General features: G+C 38.2%; 1 protein-coding gene across 7 annotated transcripts in view; it reads right to left on the bottom strand.

The window, feature by feature from the left end:
- The window catches only part of CIBAR1 (CBY1 interacting BAR domain containing 1), a 1,541,282-nt gene that overhangs the window by 326,946 nt on the left and 1,194,845 nt on the right, over positions 1-19,491 (bottom strand). For 6 of the 7 annotated variants that reach the window (XM_044067346.1, XM_044067347.1, XM_044067348.1 and 3 more), the window contains one exon: positions 17,554-17,667. The exons of the other annotated variant lie outside the window; for it this stretch is intronic. In XM_044067346.1, the coding sequence (XP_043923281.1) occupies positions 17,554-17,667 (114 nt within the window). The remainder of the gene's footprint in view (positions 1-17,553; positions 17,668-19,491) is intronic. 7 annotated transcript variants of the gene reach the window in all.

Consider the following 19,491-nt stretch of genomic DNA (forward strand, 5'->3'; position numbering starts at 1 on the left):
TAGAATGCGTTTATAAAGGATTCTGCAGTCTGGGCCGTATTTTCCACAGGCCCGGGGGCTTTGAAGGATTCCACCTCGGTTTTGAGGAGTGTGAAATTTGCTTTAGAGAAATTTTTCACTGTAGTTTTCTGGGCAGGGGGTGGGGTTGGGATGTAACTATCCAGTAAGATTAGTTTATGGTCTGATCTTACCAGTGAGGGATACACTTCTGATCTGGAGCATAGAGTCCCCATGTTGGTGATGATCAGGTCCAGTATGTTTTCCCCTCTTGTGGGAGTGGTAACAAGTTGTTCCATAGCATTTGAGTTTATAAATTCTAGGAATCTTTGGGCTAGGGTGTTGGAGCTAGAGTAATGCTCCCAGTCTATGTTTGGGTAGTTGAAGTCGCCCAATATAATAGTGTTTGGAGAGACCTTCATATTTTCCAGTGTTCTCAGGAAGGCCGAGTGGGGTTCCTGGGTTTGGGGGGGTGGTCTGTACCTGGCTATAAACTGGAAGGCAGTTTTACCCACTGTTAGTTGCACATGGATAGTCTCTGATGCTTTGTGCTGTGCCACCAACCTGGAGGCGTGGGTATCTTTGACGAATATTGATACTCCCCCTCCTTTTGTGGTTCAGTCCAAGTTTTGGGGTCGAAAAGCATGGTATGAGGTATAACCTGGTAGTGCTGGGGTACTCTCGGGAGCCTTGAACCAGGTTTCTGTTACTGCACAGATATCAATGTTCTCCATGCTAAGGAGAGTTTTGAATGCGTGCATCTTGAGGTTTAGACTTCTGGCGTTGAGTAGCATTACTCTTAGTTTCTTATCCCTTGTGATACCTATGGAGGTGGGTTTGTCTTTTGAGCCTTGCCTAAAAAAGGCACTATGGGGGTAGCAAGAGCCTTTGCCAATATCCGAAAGCCCAGGGGTGACAGGTGCAAGCCATCCCTAGCGAAGCACTGTGGCTTGTCAAGCATGTCATCCCAGGCTGACAGGCATTGGATCCCCTATGAATGACACCAATACTTAAGTCAATTGTTGAAATTGATCATCTTGTCTTCATATTGTGGCATCATTCTTGGTGAGGGTAAGATGCTACTCAAGGTCAGGGTCATACCAGCCTGGGCTACATGCTCAGAGAGCTCCTCTATGTCTCTTTTCATGTAGTCCAGGGAGGTACGTCTCAGGTCATTCACACCAGCATGGACAATGACTGAGTCATATTTGTACTTGCCTTGGAGTGACCTGAGTGCTTGTATTATGTGGCGGATCCTATCGCCCGACAGGCAGCTCACCGTGGCCTTCTCCATGTTCAGCCTGGTGAGCAGAACGTCAGTGTGCCTGACGATAGAGTCACCAATTACAAGTGTATCAGGTGTGTTGTTTAGCCTTAAGGGCTGTGACTGTTTGGCACACTGGCTTTGTGAGCTATGTGTTGCACGTGTTTTGTTTTGGGGTAGCAGTTGCCTGGGTGTCTGCTTTGGCGGTCTCTGCTTATTAGGCAGATTTTTATTTAGAGCCTCCGAGTATGTTTTTGTGTGTTTATGTGTTTGGTTTGCTGTCGTGGTAGGTCTATGTGAGACTGGAATTGTAGTGAGTCTGGTTTCCTTCTCCTCCTGACTGGTTACGCCAGTACTGAGTTGAGAGTGCTTAGCCTCCAGTTTGGCTATATGGTTGCATCTCTCACGTGTTGGAATTTGTTGGGAGGAGAGGGTTGTCTGTGTACATGAGGCAGTTGTAACATTGCCTCAAGATTCCCAAATTCACCAGCTGGACAGGAGAGGAGATTGACAACTGACCTTTGGATATGCTAGATTAGTATTGGGAATTCCTTTACAATTGAAAAAAAGGGCCAATGGGGAACAAAGTACTCAAGGGGAGTTTGTGAGGATGTAGTGCTTTTAATTTTTTAGTGCTGACTTAGTGAGCAAGTGCCAGGTAACTTAAATGCAATGTGAAAAACGTGAACAAAAAAATCGCAGAAACCAGTCCAAAAAAACACTCGAAGGCAAATAAACTTTAGCGCTTTCATCCACTTTAATAACGTGAACTTCATCAGAAACAATGGACAGTCTCCTACCCCTCATTTAAATACATAGTAACAGGAAATGATGTAACTTTCGTAATTTAAGAAAATGATTGTATCTATAATGAATCAATAACCATATTCATGGTCTTTTTTGTAAAAATGTCAAGTAATATAATACTTTTATAAATTCAAAACAATTAATCAATTCTAATAAAATACATATAAAAAATGCATATGTATATATAATATGATGTATTGTATAATAAAATGGAATTGAGTTAAATATTTGAGCATGTAAACTAACTGTAAATTGTGTATTATCTGTAGACTAAAAAACGCTTTATATTGATCACTTCATTTAGACCAGGGAAAGCGTCAGCTCCAAACAGAAGCTTCCATAAAGCTTCCTTCTGCTCTAATTTATTTGTGTCCCCTATAAATGTTCCCTTGTCTATATGATCCAAAACAAAAAATTCAAACTTCTTGAAATCCTTACAGGAAAGTGCGTGTCTGGCTAATGAGTTATTTCTGTCTTTTTTCTTTATAGCCAACACATGTTCATATATCCTACGTTTTAAAATTCTTTTAGTTTTACCAATGTAATAATTTTTGCATGTACAACAAGTAGCAATGTACACTACATTCTCACTGTGGCAATTGAAATATGTTAGCCCAAAAAGTCTGACCCAAATGTTCCATTGTATTGAATGATGAATTACTAATAAATCTGCATTGTTTGCAGTTCTTACATGCAAATGTGCCTTTTTTAGTGTAAACCTTCCTCTTATTGTCCTTGTGTGTTGTTTTAGATGATTCTAACATCTGTTTAATGTTAGTGACCTTCTTTTTTGTGAACCTTGGTCTAAAGTCTAACAATGTAGTTGAATCTTTATTGCCAAGAATAATTCTCCAATTTCTTTCCATCACCTCCTTGATGCACCAGATTTCATTTACTATTGGCAAAGGAAAAGAAGTGTAGAATTCCTGTGTGTTTTGGTTCCTACTATTTGAAACACATACTGAAGGGACCACCAGTGTGTGTCTAGAAGTGATAATAGGTTTTGCTACACCATTTCTCAGCGTGGAAACCTCTTTTTCTATTGTCACTAACCATTTTTCGTCATAGCCCCTCTGCATGAACAACTGTCTAAGAACCATCAGCTCATCGAAAATGTACTATCCTTAGATGTTAACCTACTCAATCTAATCATTTGCCCCTTAATTACACCTTTTTTCATATGTGCTGGGTGCAAACTATCCTTGTGTAGGTATTGATTTGCAAAACAAGACTTTCTGTATATGTTACTAATAAATTGTCCAGTAGTTTGATCTATATTTCACGCCAAATCCAAAAAATTAATTTGCTTGCCAAATCCACTTATTTTGAAAAACAAAAAATCTGTTGTATCATTAAGGTCGTTAACAAAATCTACAAATTCTGAATATTCCCCAGACCACAGAAAAAACAAATCATCTATGTATCTGATATAAAGTTCCACTTTGTTGTAGCTAGAATGTACCTTTCTATTAAATTACGAAAGTTACATCATTTCCTGTTACTATGTATTTAAATGAGTGGTAGGAGACTGTCCATTGTTTCTGATGAAGTTCACGTTATTAAAGTGGATGAAAGCGCTAAAGTTTATTTGCCTTCGAGTGGTTATTTGGACTGGTTTCTACGATTTTTTCGTTTAAATGCAATGTGTTACAGGTAACTTAAATGTAAAAACGACAAACAGTAACTTTCTTTCAAGTGAAACAAGGAAATAAGTACAGTAAGCAATGCAGACATCACTAGGGATCCACAGAAGCGCTGAAAAGCCACGTTTTAGGTGAAATTAGCATTTCAGGGAAATAAATAAGCAAACAACAAGCATACAAACAAAGCTAGATTCAGCAGGCCTGGATCTAGTCTATGCTACAGCAAACAAGGTGTACCAATTTCAGTAAGAAACAGTTCAAATATGCAGGCACTATAAGCCTTTAACCAGAAATTCCCAGCTCAGAAGGGCAGAGTCCAGCCTCTCCTCCCACAAGAGTGCAGACCACGAACCTTCTTAATGTAAAATAACTGGCCTGAAGCTCAAGTGCTTAAACCAGAACTAATACACTTTTAGAATAACAGACACTGAGCCCTCAATCAGCAGTTCCCAACTTAGAAGGATGTAAGCTACCTGTCCTGCCACCATAGTGCAGGCCACAAACCTTCTTAATGTAAAACAACTGGTCTGAAGCCCAAGTGCTTAAACTAAAAGGCTAAGAATGAGTTACACCAAGCAGTAATAAATACAACTGAGTACTTTTAAGATGACGCAAAAGCAAAATAAAGTAGGAAGAAACACAAATACAGTAAAAGCAGATAATTTTTTTTTTTTTTAAGTGGAAAGAGAGAAAGGAGTAGCAGAAACTAAGCTGACTGGCCTTCTCAAATGTTCTCCCTGTACTAGGTAGAATGAGGTAATGACACTAGACTGGGAGGAGGGTCCCAGATCAAATTTACACTAGGGGCAGGCAACTGCAAAGCCACCAACTACAAAAACACTATACCAACAGGGAGGGAGGATGGGAAACAAACTGCAGAAATGTTTCTCACACATGAAAAGCAGCAGTGAGCCTTTAAATGAAAGTTTTAAACAGCTAAAGGAGCCTCTAGAAAAAAAAGAGTTTAACTGCAACAAGTTATTACAAACAAACAACCCAACAGATGCTTAATAAAAGTGGACAATTTCCAGTTAATACCTCACACACAGTGAAACTAGCTAGAAAAATACACAGCACACAAAGTGCTATAAATAACAAAGAAATAAAGAACAAAATAAACAAAAAACAGGATACTTAATGTTATATATATTATAGCTCTGAATTTCCTCAGTGTCCTTCCTTCGATCAAGCTCAGTGTGAAATGGCAGAACACTCACAAATGAACTTCTTAGGTGACAGAAAGTTGAAAACCTGAGACAGTTGTTAAGAAAGAAATCTCAAAAGAACCAATGAGGTGCTTAGTCTAAGCTGTAGTCCAGGTGACCTCAGTCAGCCAATGACCTCAAACAATTCTCTCTCACTGAAATGCCTGATGGCTTTGGCTAAACCAAGATGGCCCTGAATATGTGCTCAGACACACAGCCTCCACAAACACTAGGCCCCAATACAAGCCTGACTATGGAAATGCTGCAAATATCCCCATTACTTAGAACAAACTGCAGAAATGTTTCTCACACCTGAAAAGCAGCAGTGAGCCTTTAAATGAAAGTTTTAAACAGCTAAAGGAGCCTCTAGAAAAAAGAGTTTAACTGCAACAAGTTATTACAAACAAACAACCCAACAGATGCTTAATAAAAGTGGACAATTTCCAGTTAATACCTCACACACAGTGAAACTAGCTAGAAAAATACACAGTACACAAAGTTCTATAAATAACAAAGAAATAAAGAACAAAATAAACAAAAACAGGATACTTAATGTTATATATTATAGCTCCGAGTTTCCTCAGTGTCCTTCCTTCGATCAAGTTGTGTGAAATGGCAGAACACTCACAAATGAACTTCTTAGGTGTATCCTGTGGTCTGGGCTTACCTTCAACCTAATTCCTGATGTTCCTGGCTTTCCTATACACAAAAGAAGGAGCTTCTTCATGGAATAATTATGACCCATTTCAATCTAATAACACTAACAATGCTGTAATAGTCAACAGTAAAAGTCAATATACAACTGTCTTTAGATTTGTTCTCCATAGATGTCTTTAACACCCCCTGTAAGGCATGTTAAGTGCTGGTGCACTTGTACTTTTTAGTTTAATTATAGGTTCCAAAATGCTTCTTAAAATAAGGCTTTTGTATCCCCTCACCAAAAATCATTTTCAAGTTCATTTAGGTTCTTAAGGAAGGGTTCCATTTATGTGGTGATCCTAGCTTTCAAGTTCATTTAGGTTATTAAGAAAGGGTTCCATTTATGTGGTGATCCTAGCCAACCTGTAGCCCAGGGACTTAACATTATATTTCATCCTGGTGGGATGGAGACTGTTATTATGTAAGAGGAGGTTTACTCTGGTAGGTTTTCTGTAAAGATCTGTGTCAATTTTACCTTGATCCAAGTCTTTACTAATCTGCATATCTAAGAAGACTGCCAACGTGAAGCTGTGGGAAGAGGTGAAACGCAGGATGCTGGTGAACTCTTCTAATTCAAAACGGTCTACCTGGATTTTCTGCTACAACCTCTGGCTGAGAAGAAAATCTCACACATAAAAGACTCTAATGATTTTTTTAAGGAAATAAAAACAAAAATTACAGTTGATGCTGACAGTATTTATTAACAATAGATGTGAAATCATTATATACTGTACTTCCACATAATTATATTGAAACAGTGATTGATTCTTACAGGAAAAACAATAATGGCACACTAGCACAATATGAAAGATTAGGTAAACTTTTAGATATGGTGCTTAGTTACAATTTCTTTACATTTAATGGAAATTACTATAAGCAAAGGACTGGTATAGCCATGGGGCAGCTATGGCCCCTAGCCAACATAGCCCTAGGCAAGTGGGAGGAGGATTATGTTTATAACAACAGAGAATACATGCAACATATCACGGTGTATCTGCACTTTATTGACATTTAGTGCTAAAAGGCAGACAACTATAGCCTTAGCCACTCCGAGGAAAACTTCTATAAAATGGCAAGAACTGAATTTAAAATTGGGTTTGGACTATATGACCCTCATGAATGATTATTTTTTGAATGATGAGTCACAACTTCAGGAAGAGATAAATTAGAAAGTGACATCTCTGTATTACCAAACTTTGCAGCCCACGCCCCTGACTATGACAAAATGTTTGAAAGACTGCATAAATATGATAAAGAGTCATCATAAATTATGTAGAGACATTAATGATTTTAACAATGGTCATATTTTTTCTTGGCCAAGGACCAAAGGTAGAAATAAATCTGTTAATGGAAGAAAAAGTGGAGTTGTGAATATGATGAATGCGGGTTCAACATATGCACTGGATGATATAAGCACACCACTGCCTTTAACCCAGTGACCTTATTCTCAAGCTACTAAGTCTGGTAATTTGGCTAATGACAGCTCTACCCAGAGAGTTAACAATGAACCCTGCAACTCCCACGCTATTCCATCTGTTCAACCATTGGCTAGTGCCAAACCTGCTGGTGTGGCTTCGGGTTTTTAACATGGCTTGCAAATTGTCTGACTAAAATTACCGGAAGAGGTGATTTGAAGGAAATGGGATCCATCTAGGGGATGCTCGTCACACAGGAAGAGAGGAAGAAGTCAAAGTGGCCCCCATACATCCAGCAAGACTCACAAACAGGTACAGTGAATGACCAATGTGTCATTAACTTATCTGATATCATTTTAACACCAGTTGATATATCCTTATTATGAAAGGGTTTGAAATTTTTTCCAGCTAATATTGATACCTTGACTAATGCGTTCACGGAGTTAAAACCGTTTATCTGGAACTTGGATTTAATATCGACTTTAAAAGATTTTCCAACCTCATTAAGTTCTGGTTGTAAGCGTAAAAGTACTTTCATTCCTTTTAGTCACTCTGTGGTCAATGCTTTTCACGATGTTTGTGAACTTCATTATTTTACAATGAGCAAAAGTTTAAGAGGTTTTATAATTTGTCATGCGAAGAACGTGAAGCTCCTCATAAATTAGAGGTGAATAATGATATCATGATAAAGGAGGCCAGCAAGGGTGGGCTTTCATTAGTTACAATGAACAAAAAGGATTATTTGAAGTCAATGTACTTTATTTTATCAGACATGCATGCTTTTAAAGAAATATTTGATACTGATGTAAGCAAGCTTATCAATGGCATTAATTTGTCGATTTTTGACTTACAGATGATGAATGACATTACTATTGATATTTTTAACTATTTCACTGTTCCTTGTCTTGTGACACCTGTGTTGTACGGACTGCCTAAAGTACAGAGATCATTAGAACCACCCTCATGAGACCTACTGCCTCTGGGAGTGGTGGTCTACTGAGCCTATGTCTGTGTCTTTGCAAAACACGTTATCTCCATATCTTAAGAATGTAGAGAGTTACATTAAGGATACTGCCGATTTTTTAAGGCAATTGAATACATGGTTTAAAACTAAAATGTGTGCATATTTTCAGATGGCTGTTCTTGATATAAAATCACTATTTACTGTGATACCAAATGAATATGGTGTGTTGTCCATTAGGGAACATCTACATGAATATGGCCAACTTTCAGGTAGGCAGACTGAGACAATATGTGAGCTACTTGGGATTGTTTTAGAAAATAATATTTTTATCTTTGATAATAGGTATTACCATCAAATCTCAGGGATAGCGATGGGTACTACCATCACCAATACATATGCCACTCTAGTATTACACGTCTATAATGGCCCCGAATGTTTTTCAAGCAAAAGTTGTTTTTTCAAACATTTTGTGGATGGCATATTTTTTATTTGGGAGGACAGAACTGAAGAACTTACTCAATTTGTATACTTTTTGAACAAAGGTACAATTTTTTTGAAATTTTCTATGAGTGCCTCCATGAGTAACATTGAGTTTTTGGATATTGCCATAAATTATGATGGAACTGATATGCACATATCTACATATAGAAAGGCAGTCCACAAAAATAAGTACTTGCATAAAAATAGTATGCACCGCACCTCATGTTTTCAAAGCATAGATGATCCGTATGAGTAGGTTAAACACAGATTCTAATAAATATATATAGCAAATGGATGAGATAATACAAGAATTTATGGACAGGGGTCATGATGCTGAATTCTAAACTAATATTAGTAAAGATTTTACTTTACTAAGAGATTCTACAGCTAAACCATACTTTAGTGGTGACTCAACAACAGAAAAACTCTGTGAATGGTTCCCAGGATGATAACACCAAACGATATGTAACCACTTACAGTAGATGCAGTAATGGTACAAGGCAAATTATATCTCATAATTGGGGCATATTAAAACTATGCCAGAACTATAAAGAATCACTGGGAATTAACCTAGGTTTACGTATTACAACTGTTCTAACCTTAAGCAACAGTTATGCTATAAATATATGCAGGTTAATTCTGTGGTTAGGCAATCTACAAGAAATGGTACTTTCCCATGTTATAACTGCTGTTGCTGCAATTATATTAACAAATGTTCTAGCTTTCTACATCCACTAACTAGCAGGACTTATACCTTTAAAGGTTTTGCAACTTGTAATTCTACCAATGTGGTATACCTTGCGACATGCAAGGTATGCCCGAGTTTTTATGTTGGGAAATCAATAAGGTGATTAAAAGATAGAATTATAGAGCATAACTCAGACATTAGAAGGAATGTACTGACTAATACATTAGCAAAACATTTTAATGACAATGGTTCATCACATACTTTTACTTTTAGGGTTATAGATGTAATCACCAAAGGCATTAGGAGGGGTGACAAACAACAGACTGGAGATGAAAGAATATAAATGGATACTACAATTAAAAGCTGACTTCCCACTAGGTGTCAACCACATAATTACACTTAAACCAGTACTTAAGCACAAACAATTATGTTTAAAGTAGTTATATGTTACTGCTTTTGATGGACAATTTGTTATGTCTCTAACAAACACTATATCACTTTAATTAGTTGACTGAGAAATGTTTTCCATTGGCTGTGTGATCAAGATGTAGTATTTAAATGTATTATTTATTTTACATTTGTTAACCGGGTTAGTCCAACTGAGTTTGCGAACAAACCCATTTTCAGTGGAGAGCCGAAGGGAAAAGCCCCAGCAAACATAAGTAAAAATAAAGCGACAATATACAAATATTAAATAACAATCACAATACAAAATAATTGTAAAAAAGAAAAGGTTATTAACTATGTGCATTGCATTGACAGTAAGAAATGCATTTTCAGTGGAGGCCCAAGGGGAAAGAGCCCCAGCAAACATAAGCAAAAATAAACATACAGGACAAAAACTATTAAAAACAACACTGCAAATACGAAATTAATTATAGAGAGAAAAACAAAAGAAAAAAAATTAACATTACGGGATAGAAGTGGACTAAAATTTACTACATGTGAGAGTAAAAATAAAAAGATAATCGCTGTTCAAAAGAAGGACAATGTATAGACACTGATAGGAAGTGGGGGGAGATAGTGTGGAGAATGGGAGGGGGTTATAGTAGAAGAGCTGAGGGTTTAGGAGACTAGTTTAAGCAGACATTACTAACAAAGAAAGAAAGTTATGAGATGCAACAGGTTATGCAATGGGAGTGGGAGAGACTAAGACTACGTGTGGTCAATGCAACGGCATAATTTCAAGTTTAATAGGTGGGATTTAAGCTCCTTTTTAAAACAGGGAAAGGAAAGGTTGGATCTAATATGGAGAGGGAGTTTGTTCCAATTTAGTGAGACAGAGTGTTTGTAAAGTACTGCTCACCACCACACAAGGAAAGAAGCCAGTGATTACCTTTACATTTTATTAAAATTATAGTCCAGTCCAGTCCAGCAGTAGATCCACAATGTAGTCCCACAAAACAGGTAAAATAAGCACACACTGGATCCAATAAAATCTGGTTAGCAGCAAATACAAAGCATAAAATGCAGACTCCTCTAGTACCTCAGCTCTTCACCCTTTACAGCTTTTCAGCTTTGGGAATCTTCCCAATAGTCAGGACTGCAACAGTGAAACACGAAGAACATAGTACAGTTGTGTACACTTACCATAAATGTAGATGTTAAGAGTATATTAACTGTTACAGTCTTTATTGCTTGCCTCCCTCCCTCCTGCCCCCTTAGTCTACTATGTAGGCTTCTTTCTGTCCTTTTATAACTCAGCCAAGGGACACTTCTTGGGCTCCCTTGCTATGTCTTCTTAGGGCTCCTCCTAGATGAGAGCAAGAAAATACTGATATCATGATGCAAGCTGGCTACCTTTATACCTGAATGTTCTAACATTGGTCAGGGCATCCGCCAGCCAGGAAGAATTTTCTCTGGTAGTTGGGCCAGTTGAGGGCTTTCACTGCAGGAAATCTCAATAGTCAGGGCTGCAGCAGTGAATACACTGAAACACCTACATTTACGGTAAGTGTACACAACTGTACTTTCCAAAGGGATAAGTGCTGAGACCCTTACTGTTTATAATCTGCTTCTCAGAAGTACAGGCAAAAACAAAAGGTCTGTGGCTGACAAAGATTGCTGATAAGTGGGTGCTGTCACTGAGTCCCCAAATGATGTCAACATTCTACAAGAAGGACTTGCGCAAACCAATGACTGGTGCCAAAGTCATGGATTTAAACTCAATGCAAAAAATGCATTATCATCCCCTTTGGCAAGGGCGATGTCCCTGCAAATTACCGTATTAATAACAACACCCTAAGTTCTAAATCAGTGGTGAGAGATTTGGGCACACAGGTCAATAGGAACCGTACCTTTGATCACCGTTTCCACAGCAGTAAGGAAGGCCTTCTACGTTGCTCATCTCATAAGCAAGGGCATAGCCTCCAGATCAAAAGAGGTTACAATCCCCCCTATACTCTTCTCTTATCAGGCCAATAATAGAGTACAATGCTCCCTATGGTATGTACCTTACTAGGCACCTGCAGCAACTGGAGAGACATCAAAGATTTCTCACAAAGAGAATTCAGGGTCTTCAACACATGTCATGTGTTAACAGACTGAAATCACTGTCACTATACTATGTATCATACAAACTACTCAGAGGTGACCTATGCCTTGCATACAGAGCAACCTCTGATCCTGCCTTAACAGAAATGTTGCAGATTTGACATCAACAGGACTTGCTGAAGAGACAGATATGTCTCACAGAGGTGAAGAGACAGATATGTCTCACAGAGGTTGCCACTTCTCTGGAACAAACTTCAAATTCAAGTTAAACAGAGCCCCTCGTTGACCATATTTAAATGCAACTTGGACAACTAGATGGGAAATCGCAGATTCACCCCTGGAGTTTCATGTGTATCCCTCTTAGACAGGGGCAGTCGGTGTTGATTTTGATCTGCTTTTAACACAGACTGTATCTCTACATATTTTTTGGGAATAAGAGTTTAATTTGGCTAGGCTTTTAAGGGCTCTAGGGCCATTGGCCTAGTAACCTCCTATGATCCTATATATGATGATAACATGTAAAAGAAAATATACTGATGAATTTTTTTTGTTACTGTTAAGGAAGGAGGACAAGATTTTTTTTTTTTTTTTTTTTTTTTGAGAGAATACAGCAAAATAATTTTGGCCCTTTTTTTACTTTTAACATGCAATTAGAATCCATAGATGTTACAATATATATATTACTAAGTAGTCAGTGTTGAGTTTGATCTGCTTTTAACATAGACTATATCTCTATGCATTTTTTGGGAATAAGAGCTTAATTTGGCTAGGCTTTTAAGGGCTCTAGGGGCCATTAGCCTAGTAACCTCCTATGATCCTATATATGATGATAAAATGTAAAAGAATATATTATAAAAAGTATACTGATGATTTTTTTGTTACTGTTAAGGAAGGAGGACAAGATTTTCATTATTTTTTTGAGAGAATGCAGAAAAATAATTTTGACCTTTTTTTTATACTTTTAACATGCAATCAGAATGCATGGGTTATATAGATGTTGCAGTATATGTATTACTAATAAGATATGTACAACTTTATGTAGGAAACCTAGTGCATGTTGAAAGTAAAAGACAGGCCAAAATTGGCTGTTAATGTTTATATTCATGTGCTTTGCCTTGACTTTGTAAATGATGCTTAAGAAATAAGCACCAAAAACTGAAGTTCAAGTTATTCATAAAGAGATATAAGATAATTCTTCAATGGACACACAGAGTTAAGTGGTCTCAAACCTCACGCCCAGTTACTCTTCACAGTAAGACTCCTATAGTCTGCAAAAGTCAGCTCAGGCAGTGGTTGGACATTCCCAACTTGACACCAGTCAACTTCTTTCTTATCCCTACTCATCTAGTTGCTGTCACCACAGATGTTTTATCCATAGGCTAGGGATACTGTTAAGGGCAGGCTGCTCAAGGTACATTGTCATAATCGGAGGCCAGCCTGCACATATACATTTTTGAGATGACAGTAATCCTTCTCTTCCCCCAACCTTTTCAGGATTCCCTACCTCAAAGTGTGACAACAACGCACACTGATAATACAGCAGTGGTCTCTTATAGGTTCATAGGTGTGTACTAGGCTAATGGCCCTAGAGCCTTTGCAAGCCTAGACCATAGGATTACCCTGGCATTGTACCACCCAACATTAGTTCTTATTATATTAAGAGAGAGGAATTAATTCACTCCCACCCCATTTTGCCAAGAAATGGTGTGAGGATCTTGGAATGGTTTATGCCAACCAACTACTTTAATATTGCAAATCATTCTTAGGGAAGGCAACAGTCCAGAGGCAGGCTGAGCTCTCTGCTCATGAGTGACCCCCCTTAGTCCATTAGCAGCGCAGAATTTTCTTCATTACTGGAGGAAGCCCCAGTGTAATCTGTTTGTATCCCTGATCAAATTAAAGTGCAACAACTTCATTTCCATTATCTCTACTCAGGGGGATGGGCTGAGGGATGCTGTCATTCATAAATGGCCACCAGAACTCCTTTACACTTTTCTTCCATTTCCTCTGATTCCAAGGTTCATACAGAAACCAAGTCAACCTGAGTCCAGAGTAATTCTTATAGCCCCATTTTGGTCTTGATAAGTCAAGTTCTCCCTTGTTCATGCCTCCCTTACTGAAGAAGAATCTGTCTTTGGCCCTTCAGGATCAGGTTGTGCCATTTCTGAAGCAAGCTCCAGCCAGATCTCCACTGTTTATGTCTAAGTGCATGGTTGCTTCAGTTACAGTAAAGGTCACAGATACAACCTACCTCCCTTTAGAGTAGTCCAGATTCGCATCTCCATGCAGAAATGCAATACTAGGCAAATGTATAAAAGTGGACAAAGTTTTCCACCCGGACTTCCTCCATGGGAGTAGATCTTTTTTCCACGCTTATTCCAGGAATCTTGGATTTACCACATATTTTATATACAGGTTTCAATTATTCCTGTATCAAACTACATCTTGCATATACTTCCAGTTCCCATCAATATTTCAGTTTTATGCCTTTAAGATCTTTGAAGTATGCAAGTCTTTTCTGAGGGGTACCTTTCAACTCCCTGTTGAAATCTTGGGATTCACAATGCTGAGTCCCAAAATGCCAATAAAAGGATCAAACTACAGACAACTGAATACTGAACACCCATTTTCTCCCTTAAATTTTTCTTTTTCCCCAGGGGGACAACCCCCTGCACCACCCTAATATACAGGGCAAGCCCCCCCCCAAAAAAAAACTTATATCCCAACTCCAAGATCATCATACCTTGGAGAAAACTGAATAGTCCAAGAAATTCCTATTTTGCAATTAGTATATGCAAGTCAGGATTTTTGGTCATTTAGTCTCTACATTACAGGAATCATTACTGTGAGTCTCAATAATTCAAACTGTTACCATACCTTTCCCATTAAGTCCTCCATTCAAGGACCCTGATTTTTTTCCCCCCGTGGGATCTTTATTTTGTATTAGAAAAAACGTAGTCTTGTAACATTTGAAAATATTTCTACAGCACAGTTCAGCTATTTATCCTAGAAAACATTTTTCCTGTAGTAGCTTCAGGAAGAATAATTTCAGAATTATATGCGTTTTACCTGCTAATCTTACTTATCTGGTACTCCACAACGACTCCACACATAAAAACACATCTGTCCTGCCTGAGGCAGCCACTGAATATAACATGAAACAGAAAAATTGTCTTCCTTTATTCTTTCCAATTATTCTAATAATGGTGAACATTTGTTGCACGGCATGGAAATCCACAGAAAACTCTGATTTTATCTGGGTAGGACAAATCTATCAGGAAAAAAAACTCCCAGTTGCTTGTAACTTTCTCTAATAAAAAGCCTGTTTACAACATGTCTAAAATTACTCTAGTCAAATGATTAACAGACTGTTATTTTATGAAAAAAAAAAAACAATTCCTTGCTTATTAATTGCACAGCACATTCTACAACAGTACTGGCCACCTCTCAAACCCACTTCATAATGCAGCCTTGGATGACATTTGTGCAGCAAGAGTTATGTGGATTTCACTGAATCATTATCAACCTTCCCTTTCCCCATTCTTTTCTACATTTGGTCGGATTGTCAAGTCATCTGTCGCCACCTCTCTTGATTCATTGTCACTCTCCCACCTTCTTCAATAGTCATGCCTGAGTGTTGTATATCTTTTCTCATGCAATCTATTCATCCTGTTGGTTGGATATCCTTGTTTCCTCTTGTCTTCTTTCGGTCTCTTTCAAATCTTCTTCTGCTTTCCTGAACATATACCCAAACCACTGTAATCAGTTCTCTTTCACCTTCTCTATAAGTGGATCTACTTTGGCTTCTGATCTGATATCATTTGTCTGCATCATTGTGTATCCAACTACCTGTCTCGGGCACTTCATCTCCATCACCTCCAGCTTCCTCAACTTCTCTGCCTTCACTGCCCAGGTTTTCTGTGCCACACAGTAGTACTGGTCACACCACTATTTTCCACAACTTGTTTTCCAGCTTCTTTGGCATTCTTGTGTCGCACACTATCCCTTGTGCAAGTCGGTTGCAACACCATCAATTCTAGTTTTAACTTTCTTATTCAGACTTCCTTTCTCCTCAAATCACCCCTCCCAGATACTTGGCGGTTAACCTATTCCGCTCTTTTCTATTTTATCTATTGTCATCTTCTTCCGACTTCCTCACTTACTGCCATAACAACTGTCCTATCTGTATCAAGTTTCATCCCATGTGCCTTTAGTTTTATATTCCATTTCCTCATTACTTGCTGAAATTCCACCTTCATGTCTGTTTGTAATGCCACATTGTCTGCATACATCAGCTTTGTTCATCTGCCCCTTTCAACCCGTTAGCTGATGTAGTAATTGCCTAATATTAACAGTAGTGGGTTAGGAGTTGAACCCTTATGAACACCCACTCCTCAGGGAACTCCTCTGAGAGTCTGGACATTGTTCATGCTTGTGTTACTAAGTCCTTGTACATCTTCTGAACTAACTGATTCAATGTTTCTGAGACTTTGAATCAGAGGACTGTCCAAATCAGCTTTATTGGGACCTTGTCATACGGTTCCTCCAAGTCTGGAGAAGCCCAGATGAGCTTTTCCCTCATCTCCAGTTTCTTCTCCTCTGTCTCACTGCAAACATCAGGTCAGTTCTACTGCTGATGTGACGCTGTATTACTCATCTCCCATCCTACTTTCTTCTACTCTGCGTATCTGTTTATCATCCACTCCAGTACTTTAAATGAATACTTTTAAAGAACTCTATGATCTGGATGTGATCTCAGTCTGGATATTTCTTTGGGACCTCAGTAATCAGAGATATCTTTGTCATGCAGGAGACCTCCCAGAAAGATGAACTTGGTAGTCTATCATGCTGTTACTGAGGATGAATCTTCTCATATCAGATAGCAAATTTATATATTTACCATAATGGTACAACTGAATATCCAGATCCATCCAAGGTAATATACCTGCCCATCTTTCTTTTCCTCTTCCTGACTCAGTGTAGGGGGCCAATTTTATTTTTCAACCACTCTGTATGGCTTTCTAGAAAATACATGCAAGAACGCTGACTACTATGGGTTAAAGGGTAGGGGCTATCAGCCAGGAAAACCTTTAGAAGTCAAGCTGCCTACTGCTTGATGGCAACAAACCTGGTGTTACTGAGGTTGGACTTGCTCATCTTGATTTTTAGTTACGTTAAATATATAAATCTGAGGGTCTTTACAGTATGATCCTGCAGTCACTAGTGATGGAAGCAAATGACTTAAGAGTGTGAGGGGCTTATGAAGTTATATTTACATAAGGGATAGTCACAGAAATCTCAAATGCCACTAGTCGTAAAACACAACAGGGACATAGTGGTAAAGTGGGGAAATCAGTTAGTCTGCTCTGGCTGTCATAAAAATTAAAAAAAAATCTGTTTCCCCTTACCTTAGTAATTTTAGTTGACACATCTGGTGAACTTCTGAGAGTATGTTGGAGGCCAATCATTCAATTTGTTAGATTCTTACATTGTAAGAATCACCCAAAAATAAGACTGCAGTTTTGTTTTCTGCCTGTTGCCATTTTGGCAGCTGTGTATTTTGCATCTGTTCTCCACACCAAAATATAAACTTAATTTCTTCTTTTAAATTGTAGCATAGTTTGATAAAATTAACAGAAAAAAACACAAGTCCATTTTTTAAAAACAAAACTGAATAATTTTCATTTTACCCATTTATGGTCAAACTACACACACACAACTGGACTGAAATAGAATCTGTTTCAGGGTAATGTCCAGTCTGTTTAAAAATTTAAACTAAAATGCATTTGATTTCCTTAAAAAATCAGCTAAAAGTTAGTGTTACTAAGTATTATGTAACTATAGTAGTTAAAATTCTGTGACATTATACATGAAGTATAAACAACTGTAAAGTTTTACCTCAAGATCTTCATCTTCATCTATATCCTTGATGTGTTGGTAAGCATTTGTATAAACTTCCAAAGCCTTTGCATGAAAAGCCATTTCAATGGTAATAAACTCTGTGAATATTTTCTAGAGAAAAACAAAGGGTCAAGCTGCAGCAACTGACAAAACCACATTTTCTAGTGAAAACACTGAAGTGAAGCATGGGGTTTAATGAACAGAATGAAGACCAAATAAAAATACTCCAAGTTAATAAAAAGGCAATCATCATAATATTACTAAGTCAGTGAAGAAGGAAATAGGAAGCTGCAACAAAACAATAAAGGGAGATGCAGGTGAAGTGTAAGTTACAAGTCTATACTGTAGCTCACATAATCATGGGGAAGAAGAGTTAATAAGACATGAAAGAAGTTAGCCTTTCTATACAGAGAAATCGGGTGACAATGAGGAATGCTGGAATTATGCGGCTTAGAAAACTGGAATGGTGTCAGAATGGAACAAGGCTGAATACCACGAGGGCTATAGTAGGGGCAGATTATGGAAAGTAAATGTGTTTGAGTTACTTACTATAACATCAGCTATTTGAATTATCACTTCTTTCCTGGTAGCCGATTGGGTTGAACAGCTCACTCTATGGAAAGTCTCCTGACTTGATTTTTCCCCCCATGAAGAATAAAAAGAAGTTATGTACTTACCATAACATTCCATGTTTGTAGTCCATCTCGCATATATTCTTGCTGGATGGGTTCGGCCGATACTAAAGCTCGAGAGCTTTTACTGGCTCGTGGCTAGCCCCTATCTCATGGTGCCTCTTGGCAATCCCCCAGATCTAGTTTGCAAGAAAGTAATAAATATCTATCAGGTAATAATAATAAGAAAGAAGCTATATAAATACAGCAAAGGATTAGAAACATAATCCATTCCAGGTGGACAATAAAGGGCAAAGTCAGGCAGCCCCAAAAAGAGGTCCACTAGATCCCCCAGAAACAGGAAGGGGGTTAGAGGGAGGGATGCAAGAATATAGGCGAGATGGACTACAAACATGGAATGTTATGGTAAGTACATAACTTCTTTATGTTATGTAGTCCTATCTCACTGTAATTCTTGCTGGATGGGACAGCGTCCCTAGCACCTTTATCCAGGGTGGCTCAAGAAAAGAGACTGGACCCAAAGGATGACCTGTCCCGGGAGGCCAAATCCAATTTGTAATGAGTGACAAACATATGTGGTCTTGCCCAAGTAGCTACTGCACAAATAGTATCAATTGGGAGCCTACATCTAAAGGCACACGAAGTAGCTACAGCCCTAGTAGAGTGACCTTTAGCTTTTAACGGTAGATGTCTACCAGCTTGTTGATAAGCAAAGGATATGCAATCCGAAAGCCATTTTGAAAGAGTAATTTTTGAAATAGGTAAGCCTTTCCTTTTGTCAGAAAAAGAAACGAAAAGTTGATTAGATTTCCTGAATTCTTTGGTCCTGTGTATATAGAATCTGAGTATCCTGTGGACATCTAGCTGGTAAAGTCTATACTCTGATTTATTAAAGTGGTTTGAAAAAAACACAGGTAGCTTAATGGTAGTATTCAGGTTGTGTTCTGCAAACCTTCGGAAGAAAGGAAGGGTTTGTCCTGAGAGGGACTCTATCCTTGTGAAAGAGAATGTAAGGAGGTCGAATAGTTAGGGCTTGAAGTTCCGAGACTCTCCTAGCTGATGTTATAGATACCAAGAACAAGGTTTTCCATGATAATTTTAAGTCTGATGAGGAGGATGGTTCCAAGGGTGCAGACATCAAAGATGAGAGGACTAAATTTAAGTCCCAGGGTTCTAATGGTTGTTTTATTGGTGGCCTAAGAAGAACAACTCCTTTTAAGAAGGTTTTACAGAGGGAGTGTTGCATGACTGGATTTCCCATGAAACCAAAATGGAAATTGGAAATGGCAGCTAACTGAACCCT

The sequence above is a fragment of the Protopterus annectens genome, chromosome 3.part1 (assembly GCF_019279795.1).
Source record: "Protopterus annectens isolate FY-2018-M chromosome 3.part1, PAN1.0, whole genome shotgun sequence".
NCBI classification, from domain to species: Eukaryota; Metazoa; Chordata; order Ceratodontiformes; family Protopteridae; genus Protopterus; species Protopterus annectens.